This window comes from Penicillium soppii (genome assembly GCF_028829465.1).
Source record: "Penicillium soppii strain IBT 18220 chromosome Unknown utg000006l, whole genome shotgun sequence".
Taxonomy (NCBI): domain Eukaryota; kingdom Fungi; phylum Ascomycota; class Eurotiomycetes; order Eurotiales; family Aspergillaceae; genus Penicillium; species Penicillium soppii.
This window is the reverse complement of record NW_026643236.1, coordinates 3,313,296-3,326,817: the sequence shown is the minus strand read 5'-3', so window position 1 is coordinate 3,326,817 and position 13,522 is coordinate 3,313,296. Positions and strand designations below refer to the sequence as shown.

General features: G+C 48.0%; 5 protein-coding genes across 5 annotated transcripts; 2 read left to right on the top strand and 3 right to left on the bottom strand.

Annotated features, from left to right (window-relative positions):
• Window positions 1-8: 8 nt before the first annotated feature.
• Window positions 9-2,703, bottom strand: N7529_008633 (uncharacterized protein; the record flags this gene model as incomplete). The annotated part of the gene is made up of 6 exons (XM_057244160.1): window positions 9-328; window positions 386-446; window positions 497-1,021; window positions 1,073-1,200; window positions 1,248-2,301; window positions 2,353-2,703. The coding sequence occupies 6 exons, from the start codon at window positions 2,701-2,703 to the stop codon at window positions 9-11; spliced, it is 2,439 nt and encodes an 812-aa protein (XP_057095698.1).
• Window positions 2,704-3,456: 753 nt separating this feature from the next.
• N7529_008632 (putative RTA1 domain protein) lies at window positions 3,457-4,636 on the top strand (the record flags this gene model as incomplete). Its single annotated transcript, XM_057244159.1, has 4 exons — window positions 3,457-3,481; window positions 3,532-3,631; window positions 3,685-3,834; window positions 3,901-4,636. 4 exons carry the CDS (start codon window positions 3,457-3,459, stop codon window positions 4,634-4,636), a joined length of 1,011 nt encoding a protein of 336 aa, XP_057095697.1.
• A 157-nt stretch (window positions 4,637-4,793) lies between these two features.
• N7529_008631 (uncharacterized protein) lies at window positions 4,794-6,550 on the bottom strand (the record flags this gene model as incomplete). The annotated part of the gene is made up of 5 exons (XM_057244158.1): window positions 4,794-5,697; window positions 5,749-6,078; window positions 6,130-6,203; window positions 6,259-6,280; window positions 6,336-6,550. 5 exons carry the CDS (start codon window positions 6,548-6,550, stop codon window positions 4,794-4,796), a joined length of 1,545 nt encoding a protein of 514 aa, XP_057095696.1.
• A 2,475-nt stretch (window positions 6,551-9,025) lies between these two features.
• On the top strand, window positions 9,026-10,855 carry N7529_008630 (ubiquitin-conjugating enzyme/RWD-like protein; the record flags this gene model as incomplete). Its single annotated transcript, XM_057244157.1, has 8 exons — window positions 9,026-9,121; window positions 9,178-9,322; window positions 9,378-9,480; window positions 9,534-9,570; window positions 9,627-9,823; window positions 10,161-10,233; window positions 10,293-10,409; window positions 10,529-10,855. The coding sequence occupies 8 exons, from the start codon at window positions 9,026-9,028 to the stop codon at window positions 10,853-10,855; spliced, it is 1,095 nt and encodes a 364-aa protein (XP_057095695.1).
• A 707-nt stretch (window positions 10,856-11,562) lies between these two features.
• Window positions 11,563-12,767, bottom strand: N7529_008629 (fructose-bisphosphate aldolase FBA1; the record flags this gene model as incomplete). Its single annotated transcript, XM_057244156.1, has 3 exons — window positions 11,563-12,123; window positions 12,183-12,596; window positions 12,660-12,767. The coding sequence occupies 3 exons, from the start codon at window positions 12,765-12,767 to the stop codon at window positions 11,563-11,565; spliced, it is 1,083 nt and encodes a 360-aa protein (XP_057095694.1).
• Between the last annotated feature and the right edge of the window lie 755 nt (window positions 12,768-13,522).

Here is a 13,522-nt window from a genome sequence, read left to right as displayed (position 1 = left end):
GAAGAAGATTAGATCTCATCCTCAGGTGCAAGGTCCCATTTCCGCGTCCCCATTTTCCTTGTCTTCTTGGTAGGCGATGCACTCGGGGACGGGGGAGCAAACATGGTATCAGCGAGCTTCAGCTGATCCATACGCTGCAGCGCATTCTCAATGTCGCTCTCGCGGCCATGAAGATTAGATCGCGCGGGCGCGACAGTCTTGGTCCTAGGTTTTCTGGTTGGAGATTGGCTGAGCATTTCACGTTCAAGAGCGGCTAGTTTGCGACGAAGCTGGTCGTTTTCCTGTTCGAGCTCGTCCATTCGTCCATTGGCATCGAAATCTTCAAAAACTGGGAATAAGGGTTAGTTTGACAAGCCCTGCCCTCCAATGATATTTAAGAACTCACTCTGAAATCCGCGGGATACAAGTTCAACCTTCTTGTCAATGTGCTCATCGTTGCGGCCAATCTGGGGAGAGTTAGAGTTGATATCGTTCGAAATGGACCGGATATGCTGACCTGTTCATCCCATGCGTTCTGCCACCGTTTCCTTTCCTCTTCCATTTTCTCGTCCATCTCTTCCCAGCACTCCTCGCGTACATCTTGCTCGATGATAAGACATCTTTCCTCGGCAGCCCTGAGCCTTGTTTCGACCTCAGCGCGTGCAATCTCTTCTTCCGCAAGCTTTACAGCGAGTGCGTGGCAATCGCGGGTGAGGCGAGTAATCTCACTAGCGGCCTTCTGGAGCTCTTCAATGGCCTCGAAATTAGGTGACGTACGGCCACTGACTGAGCGATGACTGCCAGATGCCGCAGAGATGATGGACTCGGAGAGCGAGGGCATCCGAGGAACGGTAACTTCGCGAGCCAACGCCGAATAGCGTAAGATTTGAGAGGTGGCATTGAAATCACCCAGTGGGTCGGCGGTGACTACCATGACTGCCTTTTGTGGGTACTGTCCCCGGGACATCTGAGAGGATGAAGGGAACGAATTCGAGAACAAGAGCTCGGTTAGTTTACACTGGCGGTAGGGAACAAGTGCAGTCTTTGTGGGTTAGCAGCTATTAACGCAACGATCAATGGGTGTTTCACATACCTTCATTCCATCCTGGATGTTGCTTTGCATCTGTAGGCATTGACCGAGATACATCAAACTTTCGTTGATTTTACCGGCCTCAGCTAGAGTGGCGCCAGCTGTCTTGGCCGTTCTCGCGCGCTCAGAGCCTGAATCATCAGCAATGGTCCTGCTATATGAACATCGGTTTACGTACCAGCAAGATCAACAACAGTGAGGGCATTTCCAACCCAGGTGTATTCCCCGGTGCGTTTTGAGTATGTGCGCTTCTTCACTTCCAAGGAAAAGAAGCCGTGACTTCGAGAGCTCACGCTATTCATTCCAGTACCAGTCACCTTGCGCTCGGTTAGACCAACATCCAAAATGGCCAGTGCCTCTTCATAGCTGCTGCAAGCGATTTTGCGAAGTCCTGCAACCAACTTGCGATCCGGTGAACCTTCGGTGGGCTTGAACAGCAAGGGGCGTCGTCGATCCTTTTGGTTATTTCCGCGGGACATCGTGTTTCCTTGACCAGTAACAATGGCGGGGGACAAAAGATCAAAAATTCGATCATTGTATACCTCATACATAGATACCAAAACAATGTAGTCAGACTTTGGATCCATATCCACAGTCAGGTGGCTCATATCCGGAAGTCTAGGTAGAGCATCAGGTCTTTCGCGTGCGTGGCGTCGGGGAAAGTTTAATGCAGGGCTCGGTTCCTTGAAGACATAAAGTCGAGATTTAGCTGATTGTGGCTCAAAATTGTGGGAGTGGGTATAAGGGACTGGATTAATAAATCCTGGGGTAATCCATCCACAATACTCAGTCGAGGTTTGGCCAATGCCAGCTCGATCAGTGCTAATGGGACTGGCCACAGAAGAGAATTCCACCTTGCGGGGGGTTCCAGCTTTAGATCTTGGCCTCGGGAGAGACGATCCAGGTGTACGAGCTCGCGGGGTCGGCGATCCATGGAGGGTTTTCAGGGCAAGGGGGCATCGTACCGAGAGTGGGGTATTGGCACGAGCCGGACTCATGGGTGTTTGCGCTCTTGAAGAACGTCCGTTTGGTTCGCCATATACAGCTTCCAAGAATGTTTGGGCAGAGAACAACTGGGCTTCCGATGCATCTGCAGTGGCCAGTGAAGCTAACATTACGGGAGTAATGCTGCCATCTTCGGTTTTAATTGTCGGCTCCAGGGAACGGAAGATTACGTCGAGTGCCATTTGGGTCATTCCTCGTTGTGTCTTGGATCCTAGAATGGTGTGGCTCTGTCATATCATTAGTTTTAGAATTGCAACAGGGTGAGATGCAGCTCAGACCTTTCCGCTGCCCGTTACTCCGAGCGTAGCAACTAGACCATCTCGATTTTCCTTCAGCACTCCCCGAATGATGGGTTCCATCCCAGTGTCATGGAAAATATCCAATTGCGAAGCGCTCTCGTCAAAGACCTTGGTGAAACCGAACCTCTCAATCGCGCGCTTTCTCGTATCATTAGGAGGCTGAAGGGTAATATGTGTTGAGCCTCGCGAGACAATTTCAGTTTCATCAAGTGAAGACTCAGGAGGCTCCACGGTAAGAAAACGCCCAGATTCATCTGGTTTCTGAGCCATCGGCGGGCGCAGGCGCAGGAATACTTGAAACAACGATGTCTGGGGCTGTTTAGGCGGCATTTTGGGCACTAGTCTCGTGGATATGTATGCAATTGCACGATGACGGGCGTTGAAGTTGAATGGATGCAATCAAAACAGTCAAACATCAAACCCGCAGAGTCCAGAACGCTGATCAACATTAAAGTTGCCTCTTTGGGGTTGCCAGGACAACCATATCACGTGCCAGATTTGAGGCTCCGGTGAATTTCTACTTGATCTCATTCTTTCGGTCTCATGGAAGACAAAGACAATACTGATCCGACTTGCTATATTTGCAACGGCTGCTACGACGAAACAGAAATGGGTCTAAGGGTCAGTGGTTGTTGGGACTCTAGCCAAATTGGTACATCTCGTATTTCCTTCGAGCCTTTGCCACATATTGAGATCTACAGACAATCAATAGAAGCCTTCTCGATTCTTATTATATTGGTTCATTGCAGGGCGTTACTTGAACCCAAATGACTTCGTATTTTGCTGTGCCAGGCCAAGCCACTCTCAATACGAAGCGTCCAACGCTCTTTCCTCACAGCCTTGGTGGGTACATCGGAAGGATCTTCGCGCTATAATTCGTCAGTCTAGTGTCACGCTTATCCTAATTAGGTAACTCGTTTTCGCTTACCTTGGGCACATGGTATAGAGTTGCAGCGTCACTGTCATCCAACGTAAAATCCACGAGTATATATACCAGGTCGTAAAGCCCCCTGAGACATAGCTATGTCAAGCATCATATCTTATATTCACTCCAAGCGTTGTTACTAAATCTTTATTGCAATCATGCTTGAGGCAAGATCGTCGTATCGTGAGTCGACTATCAAATCAAATTACCTCATTTGACCTAACATATCAAAGAGGAGGGAAGCTTGTGGTTCTATGCGCCTAACAAAGGTGCTGCGATAGCATTTGCCATCCTTTTTGCTGTCTCGGGCGGCATACATGGTTACCAAAGCTAGTATGTCACTTCTGTAGCAAACCCTAAGATTTAAAAACTAATCCAATGTACAGCAAATATAAATCCTGGAAAGTCACTGGACTTCTGCCATGGTCTGCCCTTCTGTTCACAGCAGGGTTTATCCTGCGTGCTATTGGAGCATTCGGGCAGTGGGGAAATCTCGGTGTATTTATCGCAAGTACTGTACTCCTCCTGGCTGGACCGTAAGTTATATACACCCGATCTTCCCTGAGATATCACCACTGAAGATAGCTCTCTGTGCTTTCTAGGCCAGTATACGAAGGAGCCAACTTCTTCATCCTCGGTCGAATGCTTTACTACATACCTTACCACTCACCCATCCACCCCGGCCGCGTATTTACAACTTTCGTCGCCCTGGGAGTGGCCATCGAAAGCATTACCGCAAATGGAGCAGCCCGAGTAGCAAGTTCAGACTCTACTGTCGCCTCACAAAACATTGGCAAGTCACTGCTCAAGGCAGCACTGATCATGCAAATTGCTCTTATGGTAGGATTTGTCAGTCTAGCTGGTCGATTTCACTACAATTGCTCCCGAGGAGGGGTATTGAATCACAAGATCAAGCGTACGCTGTTAGTCCTCTATTGCAGCTGTACGCTCATCACAATCCGCACGATCTACCGAACCGTGGAATACTTCACTGCGGCCAGCCTCAATGCTTACGGTGACCTCGAACACATAAGCCCTGTGCTGAAACAAGAATGGTTTTTCTGGGTCTTCGAGGTCGTGTTCATGTACAGCAATACCACTTTGCTGAATGTATTCCATCCGATGCGCTCGCTTCCGCGATCTAACAATATATATCTTGCGGAAGATGGTGTTACAGAGATTGAAGGGCCAGGTTACGAAGATCCCCGCCATTGGCTCCAGACATTCTTTGATCCATTCGATATTTATGGTTTGATTGTTAACCGAGGCAAGAAAGAGAAGTACTGGGAATCAAACGCAGCCCAAGGAAGCACAACTCTTTCCAAACAAGCTGTATAGTCAGTCACACATGTTCATGCCAATTTCTTGCGAAGTTTCTTTTGACAATGTATCTGATGTCTTATGTTCATCCAATTTCACTTCTAATTTTCATACTATCAACTCGACGACTCTTCAACTTTTCGACGGCATATATATATAGAACAAAGATTATTGATCACCAATCCTCCTCATCTTTACCCAATTCTTCCTGAATCTCCCAACTGTACCGAGCGAACTTGCTAGCCCGACGGATCCTTTCCCCGTAAAAGATAAACACAGGCGGCACGATACAGAATGCAGTGGCCAGAGCAGCCAACACAGACATAGCAATGTTGTTACCAAGCCCGTCGAACATTTGCGTTGTAAAGAGCGGGAATGCACCAGATAGCAGCGCTCGCACAAACGCAACTGCCGCAGTGGCACTTGCAGAATAACTCAGATAGCTATCTGAGATGTACCCATACAGCACGGTGTCCATCTCCGTTAGAGCATACCCCACCAACACAAGAGATATTGTGGGCACAATCCATGCAGTCTGAACATCTGGTGGAATAGTCCAAGCAAACCACCACAGACCAATTGCAAGGAATGGGCCACCTAGGCCCAGCCCAACGAGTTTGTACTCTGGCTTGATAGGCTGCCCCTGGCGGCGGAAGTAGTCAAGGATATAGCCATCAAGTATGCGGGTGAACACGCTGAGAACAGTTCCCAGTCCAATAGCGATGAAGATGAGGGATGCCTCGGTCTCTGCGAATCCCATCGATTCATAGATGGGCTGCAGGGCTTGCGTGAAGATATATATCAGAGACATGGCCACGGAAATCATCATTGAAACGATGAAGATGATGGGTTCTTGGAAGAAGAGCTGGACCGGCCGGAAAAGAGACTCCTTTGCAAATGTATGGAGATCTGGTATATGGTCATGATTAAGAGGCGGCGGAATCGACTTCATAGTCGTCATGTCTGTGACTTGCTTGACCTCATTGGCCAGCAACAAAGAGGGTCGAGATTCGCGAACAAAGAATAGACCGCCTGTGACTACAGCAATGATCATGGCGAATATATAAAAGTTCCACCGCCTGAATATTGCGTCAGCATCCAGCACAGATAGTGAGTGTTGAGCAACTTACCAATCGAGACCTGCTACGATATAGCTGCTCATGATAGGCCCAAGAATCAGACCGATGTTTGATGCAATGGTCCAATAGTACATAGCCCAGATTCGGGCTTGCGAGTTGAACATATCTTCAATGCTTCCACCGATAATGGTGTACGGGATCGCGGAGAGAAGCCCAGCGATGATTCGCATGATGATAATAATAGGCAATGGGCGTACAAGGCCAATGATCATGCAGCAAATTGCGCTTAGACCACTGCTGAAAATGTACATGTTCTTGCGCCCAAAGGCTTCTGACCATGGCGGGAACAAGATAGTGCCTGCCACCTGGCCGAGGAGAAATCTGTTCGATGTGAGAAAGGATAGTCATAGGCTATTGGAGTGATTATCTTACAGCGTCACAAAAACAAAGGTAGATAGCGTTTCACTCATGTTATATTCATGCTTAGCTTGTGCAGCTGCAGCCGACTAGAGAAACCATGTTAGCTTGACAATTCTTGATATAGAGTAAGTATCCACCTACACCAGCGGTGCTAGATGCTGTGCTGCATAGATTGTCAGCAGTCATCCTCAAAATATCGATAATTGCTTCAATCATACATGAAAAGATCCAATAGACAAATGAGAACAACATCATATGTCTTCCTCGCTCCAGACCAATTGCGAGGATGCTTCGGATGATCACGCAACCATCGCACATATTTTCCATCCGGGGTAAGCTCAAGAGAATGTTCGTGTAGTAACGCGAGAGGGGAGGCCTTAGCCTCATCCATCGACAAGGTCGACGCCGTCGACTCTGGTGAGATAGGCTGCATATCGAATAACCGCCAAGTAATTCATAGAAGTGACAAACGAAAAACAAGCCACCCTATGCACTGGTGGATCTGATTGGGGGTGGGATCTAGAGCTTTTATCATATTCGCAAATGTTCCTGGCTGGAAATTATTTTGGAAACTTTGCCCTGGAATGGAACCCCTTGCGATCTGCGATATTGGGTCGCTGGAGCTCAGTTCCTGATACACACGCGTCACCCACCTAAAATTGTGTCTGGAATCTGGCTTGTGATCGACGCCTTGCATCTGCGGACAGGTGATAGTTGAAGCTTAGCCATGCAGTCAAGCAGTCAAGCCTTTGGCTTAAATTTGAGTCTACTCTGGAATAAGCTGCGTGGATTCAGGTCCGGATCTTGGTGTGCTGCCATGAAACCTCGTCCAGTGACTTAATTTGCAGGGGTAGCTATTTCCAGCATTCCTCGTGGGAATATCTCCGCGGCATTGAAGATGAAATTCTATTTGGAGTAATGATCAGCCCATGATGTCAATCTATTTCTTCGCCTAATAATGCTATTTGCGATGCTATGAGCATATCACAAAATATAGAAACAAGCTTGGTATAGTGATGTCCGGCGTCCGGGGAGACGGAACAGACCCGCTCTTGTGGTGGTGACAATTATTGTACCTCTGCAATGCTTCGATTCATTACTGGATCAACTAACTAGCCTGGATACTTTGCGTACTTGGCGATCTAGTCATATAGAACGTCAGGGCTGACTTACAATTAGTGCTCATCTTGCCAATGTAAACCGTACTGTGACCTCCATCAACCCTAAACAACAAGCATTTTGCATCATCTTGCATAACCGCCAATGTGTGAAACAAATAGTTGTATGCATGTATCATCTTAAATTTGAGCATAGTATCAATACCAGGCAGCCAAATTGCATCATCTCATAATCAATACGTGTTGAAGATCCGAACCAAGCCTTCGGATGATCTACGCCGATCAATTGTTGACCCATGATGAGCTTCGCAGCAAGCACGCAGTCTTCAATCCCCACTTGCGGTCTGGATCCTCTTTCGACTCATAATATAGCTGAACACATCGCTCTCCACGTCTTGCAAAGTCGTAAAGCACGCAACTTATTTAAGCATTCAGTTTTCCTATGAGCCATTTCTGTAACGAAACGGGATTTTCAGGCAGACCCCTAAGTATAACTCTATGGTACTTTCAATCGGACATGTGTCTCAATCTGTAATTGCCGAGTTCCGTATACACATGCGTTGTTGTCTTTGAATTGAGACTGTGCGTAACATATATAATATTTCTTCGGTCTTTCGGACTTTTCAGAGGATATTGGCTTGAGTTGACGATATTGTACACGATTCAAGAATCATCAACACCATCTTTCCCGCGATTCAGAAGTTTCTAGCTAGTAGTATATGTACATATGTACTTATTATCGTGTTAGGCAATGTCGGTTGTAGATATCCAGCCGCGTTCCATAGGTTTATCTGTTCAACCAAATAGAGTAAGACTGACTTTGTTATCCTTTCTACTGGTGATAATAAACTTAGGAGATTGTCAACGTAAAAACCCCCACCTTGGTAAACTAGTTAATATCATTAGAGATGATATGAAATTAGCAACCTACAAAGTGTGATACAACAATACTTCAGTAGAAAGTGCACTTAGTACATGTCGATTAAAAGTGCACTCCGTAACACTAAATACGAGTTAAGGATATATTAGGAGGGTACGGGAGCGCAGCCGCTACCTAGGTACCCGTGGTGCTATCTTCATTACTAGGGGTGGGATCTTCGACCGAAGCCGCCCGCCATAGTGAGGCGAAGAAGAGCCTGGGCGCGTACTATTCTGGCCGTGATGGGCATGATGACATTATATAAAGCGCACTGATGTGTTGGACCGATAAATAGACAGACCTGACCCAGCCAATGGGAGATACTTTCTCTTCCAGGTTTCTGCACCAGATTACTACGCCAAAAATCGGCGTCTATATCATAATCTTCGGCAATTTTCAATTAACGATGAAGGTCTGATCTTTCCAGAAATCCGCATATAGTTATGTTTCCTTTTTTGAGTATCCCGAATACTGTCAATTACCATCTGATTTATCGTTTTACTTGCTCCTGTTATCAAAAGAAGATAGTCACTATCTAAGGATAGCTTCGCTACGAAGTTTCGCACTAATTGTAAGGATCGGAGAAAGTGTTTGGTACGTCTGCGGGTACGGAGTAGAGTGTAAGCACCTAGTAACTAGGGACTACGTTGTAGATCTGCGCCAAGCCGATCTCCGACAAGGCCACCTCTCCGCATCAATATCTCAGATCAAAACACCACCCAACCAGCCCAGCTGGCTCAAGAAGAATAGGTATCCCTCTCTTTCATTATATACAGCTAAACAGCTTCCCGGGAGATTGATTCTAACCCATCCCTATCCAGCATCACCCCCAGAACCGCCCTGTCTTTGTCCCGATCGCGAACCACCCATCATGCTGTCCTCATTGTCGTCGAGCATTTCAAATGCGCGCCAATCCATCGCCCAAGTGCTGAACTTTGCCCTTGTGCTATCAACCGCCTTCATGATGGTAGGCCCTCACCACATACCCAGTACCGACGGAGCATGAAGCTGACCAACACAAAGTGGAAGGGCCTGAGTGTACTAACAGCCTCATCGTCACCAATTGTTGTGGTTCTTTCTGGGTCTATGGAACCCGCGTTCCAAAGAGGTGATCTGCTCTTTTTGTGGGCGCGCAGCCCACGAGTAGAGATCGGAGAGGTTGTCGTCTGTAAGTTCGAGTTAGCTCTCGGGATCGAAGCCCAATTCTCTAATTGCAATGCTAGACAACGTTCGCGGGAAAGATATTCCCATTGTGCACCGTGTTGTCAGGACGTACCCTGAAGTGGAGGGACGCGCGAGCGCAAAGAAGGTGAAGGAGATTACTGTGTATGGGTTCCCCTTGAGAGAGTGTGACTAGTTGTGCTGATAGGAGGATTTAGTGATACAACACCCGAGTCGCATATGCTCCTCACTAAGGTATGCAATTTGCGAATTTTGTCCGGTGATGTGTTTCATTAACTGACTTACCGCAGGGCGATAACAATTTGTCGGACGACACCGAGCTGTACGCGCGCGACCAGGACTACCTTGATCGAAAGGAAGATATTGTAGGAAGTGTCAGAGGGTATATCCCCATGGTTGGATATGTTACTATTATGCTCAGCGAACACCCATGGCTGAAGACAGTCATGCTGGGACTCATGGGTCTGATGGTGATACTCCAGCGCGAGTAAGATGTAATATAAAACCGTTGGAAAGTTATAAAATGCATGCTCTATGAAGCCAACAAAATATAGAATAGACCAAACTACTAAACTACTACTACTTAATTTGCCAAGTTCACAATGTTACAAAAAAAAGGAAGAAAGCGTAAAGCGCTAAACCTCCGATATCCACTGACGTCTTTGGCCCCCCTCCGAGCCACTTCTACTTTGTAGCTCCTGTTTTACCATTCGTACTTTTCACTCAACCTCAACTACATACAACGTTTTCCTGAAACCTCTAACTTTCCATATATCTGTTGGCTTTGACCTGACAAATTCGGTGTTGTTGTTGTAATCTTGCAGTCTTCCAACTCCCCGCATCACCCCACGAAACCAGAAATCAATCACAATGGGCAGCATCAAACGCATATCCAAGGTGAGCGCCTGCGTCACACCCAGTGCTATTCGCTATACTAACCATCTATCCCACACCAGGAGCTAGGCGAGCTCACCGAGTCCCCCCCAGAAGGAATCACAGTCACACTAGCCGATGGAGAGAACGTCTACAACTGGAACGTCTATATGGATGGACCCGAAGACTCACCATACCACGTATGTCAACCCCGACATCCCACCCCTACCCTACCCTACAACCAGCAGAACCCGCCGTATCAAGCTCCAAGTCCCCAACCTCAAACCCCACCCCTCATACCACCTCTAACCTCACCCAGAACGGAAAATTCCTCGTCAAACTCACCCTCCCAACCGAATACCCCTTCAAACCACCCACCGTCTCCTTCGCCACAAAAATATACCACCCAAATGTCACAAACGACGACAAAGGCAGCATGTGCCTGGGCATGCTCCGACCAGACGAGTGGAAACCAAGCTCCAAGATCGCAGCCGTGCTGCAGTTCGCGCGCCAGCTGCTCTCCGAGCCTATGCCGGACGATGCAGTCGAGAGCAGGATCGCTGACCAGTACAAGAATGATCGCGGAGCTTATGATGCTACGGCGAGGGAGTGGACGCGGAAGCATGCCCATGCGAAGCCTACTTAGAATGTGGGAATTGAATTGCAATAAATTGAAAGGATGGTTGGGCGGCCGCGGCGCTGTTAAGGAAAGACGGCTGTATTATGTATTACCTGGTCGAAGCTAGACGGGCTGCATGGATGGGCTGTGGGTTACGAATTCAAAGCTGTTATGCCATTTCGTTGGCTTTGGTTCTTTTTGGAGCGGTGCGTTCATAGATTGGCGATGCTTCCCTGAGCTTGTAGATTGGTGTTAGGACCGGAGTAGCTTGAAGAGCATTGGATACCGCTTGGCTTCTTGCCATTCGTCGATCATGTTTGGTATGAAAGGCTGGCATGAACCGGATTCCAGAGAACCAATAGATAGATGGATGTGCAATTGGTCGGGAAATGTTACCATTGGCCATGACCTAGTTTGTCTATTCAGTGGGGCTTATGCGACATAACCAAATCAAGGCCACCTACGTTAGCTATCTATACTACATGGTTTAGCACGGGAAGTCTACATTGTATATCGAAAGGAAGGTGTAGATATTCTCAAAGTTCATATTCCAGGAGAGCGGTCTTTCGACCATGTATGGACATTCATTACAGCGTGTCAGAATACAACGCTACATACAACCGGGACGCTAACATCCCCAGGCGAACAACGCTTTTTCGGCAGCATGGAGAGAAGCTTTCGGGTAATCAGGTAAAGGAAAAAAGGGAATCAAAGGGAGCAAATGCTCAAGACATTTAAAGCTGGTTGGCAGTGTTGAAGTCCTCCAGGGCCTCCTTGACACGAACGCTCATGGTCTTCTCACCCTCGCGCACCCACACGCGGGGATCGAAGAACTTCTTGTTGGGCTTGTCGGCGCCATCGGGGTTACCGACCTGGGAGAGGAGGTAGTCCTTCTTGTTCAGGACGAAGTCACGGACACCGGTCAGGTAGGCGTACTGCATATCGGTGTCGACGTTGACCTTGACGACACCGTAGCTGATGGCCTCCTTGAACTCGGCCTTGGAGGAGCCGGAGCCGCCGTGGAAGACGAAGAAGACGGGCTTGTCAGACTTGGACTTGGTCTGCTCGGCGACGTACTTCTGGTGCTTGGAGAGGAGCTCGGGGTGCAGCTTGACGTTGCCGGGCTTGTAGACACCGTGGACGTTACCGAAGCCGGCGGCGATGGAGAAGTAAGGGGAGATAGGAGCGAGGGCGTTGTTGATGGCCAGGATGTCCTCGGGCTGGGTGTAGAGGGAGTTGTTGTCAACATCCTCGTTGTTGACACCGTCCTCCTCACCACCGGTGATACCGATCTCCTGTGAAGGCTGTTAGCACTAGATATATCAAGGGTTCTGCAAAGTAAAATGTGACTTACCATCTCGAGCCACTGCTTCATAGGGGCAGCGCGCTTAAGGTAGGCGGCGGTGGTCTTGATGTTCTCTTCAACGTCCTCCTCGGACAGATCGATCATGTGGGAAGAGAAGAGGGGCTCGTTGTGCAGCTTGAAGTAAGCCTCATCGGCATCGAGCATACCGTCCAACCAAGGGAGGAGCTTCTTGGCGCAGTGGTCGGTGTGGAGGATAACGGGGATGTCATAGGCGGGGGCCACGCTACGGATGTAGTGGGCAGCGGCAACGGCACCAGCGATGGAAGCCTTCTGGCCATCGTTGGAGACACCCTTACCGGCGAAGAAAGCAGCACCGCCCTGGGAGATCTGCAGGACAACGGGGCACTTCTGGTCACGGGCAGCCTCGAGGGAAGCGACAACAGTGGAGGAGGAGGTGACGTTCTAGAGGAATTGTTAGTTATAAGAGAACAATGATGAATGTAAGAGGCAATTGAAGAGACTCACAATGGCAGGGATGGCAAACTGCTTCTCCTTAGCGTACTCGAAGAGACGGAGGACGTCGTCACCGACGATAACGCCGGACTTGCGGTTCAGTTGTTCAAGGACACCCATTATGAAGTTTGTACAGATAAAAAATGTGAAATAGAAATCTGGAAGAAGAAGAAGAAGAAGGAGAGGTCAGATCCAATGGTACAAGTAGTAAAAGCAAGCTCTTTACCGGGAAACCGAAAGCGGGCGAATTTAAGTCAAGAGAGGGGCAATTTGGAGGGGCACAGCAGAAAGCGCGTCATCGGTGAAGACGAGCGGCTTAGTAGACAAGACACTCACCGGTTATGTGGATCTTTCCAGTGGAAACTTGAGGTCACTGAGGTCACTGAGGTCACTGAAGTCAGTATGATTTCAGAGGAAAAAAAGAAAAGGAAAAAGGAATGATCTAATTCCTCTTTTATGTATGGCCCGGTCCTCTGTAACCCGGGCCCCTCCGTGATAGCCCGACGTTGTTGAGTAACGGGAACGAAGCTCTATACAATTTAAGCTGTCGGGTTGATTTTGAGTCTTCTCATTTCGTATTGGATGGCATGTCCAGGAATCATACAATGCTATAAAGCTTCTCTTGGCCTTTCGTTCTCATTTTACATATTATAATAGCTATAATAACATTCAATTGTCTCCTAGAAGGCGTCGAACCAAAGCTCCTAAGAATTGACCCGTATTTTGTTCGTGGCGGGGAGCCGAGGAATTCGAGGCCATTCGCCGCTTTTCTACTTGTCAAACCGGTCACGTTCAATATTCCATCTAGAACCTGTTCAATCCGGTCTACAACGTATATAGTATTCAATGATTTACACAATTAACCAGTTTAACTA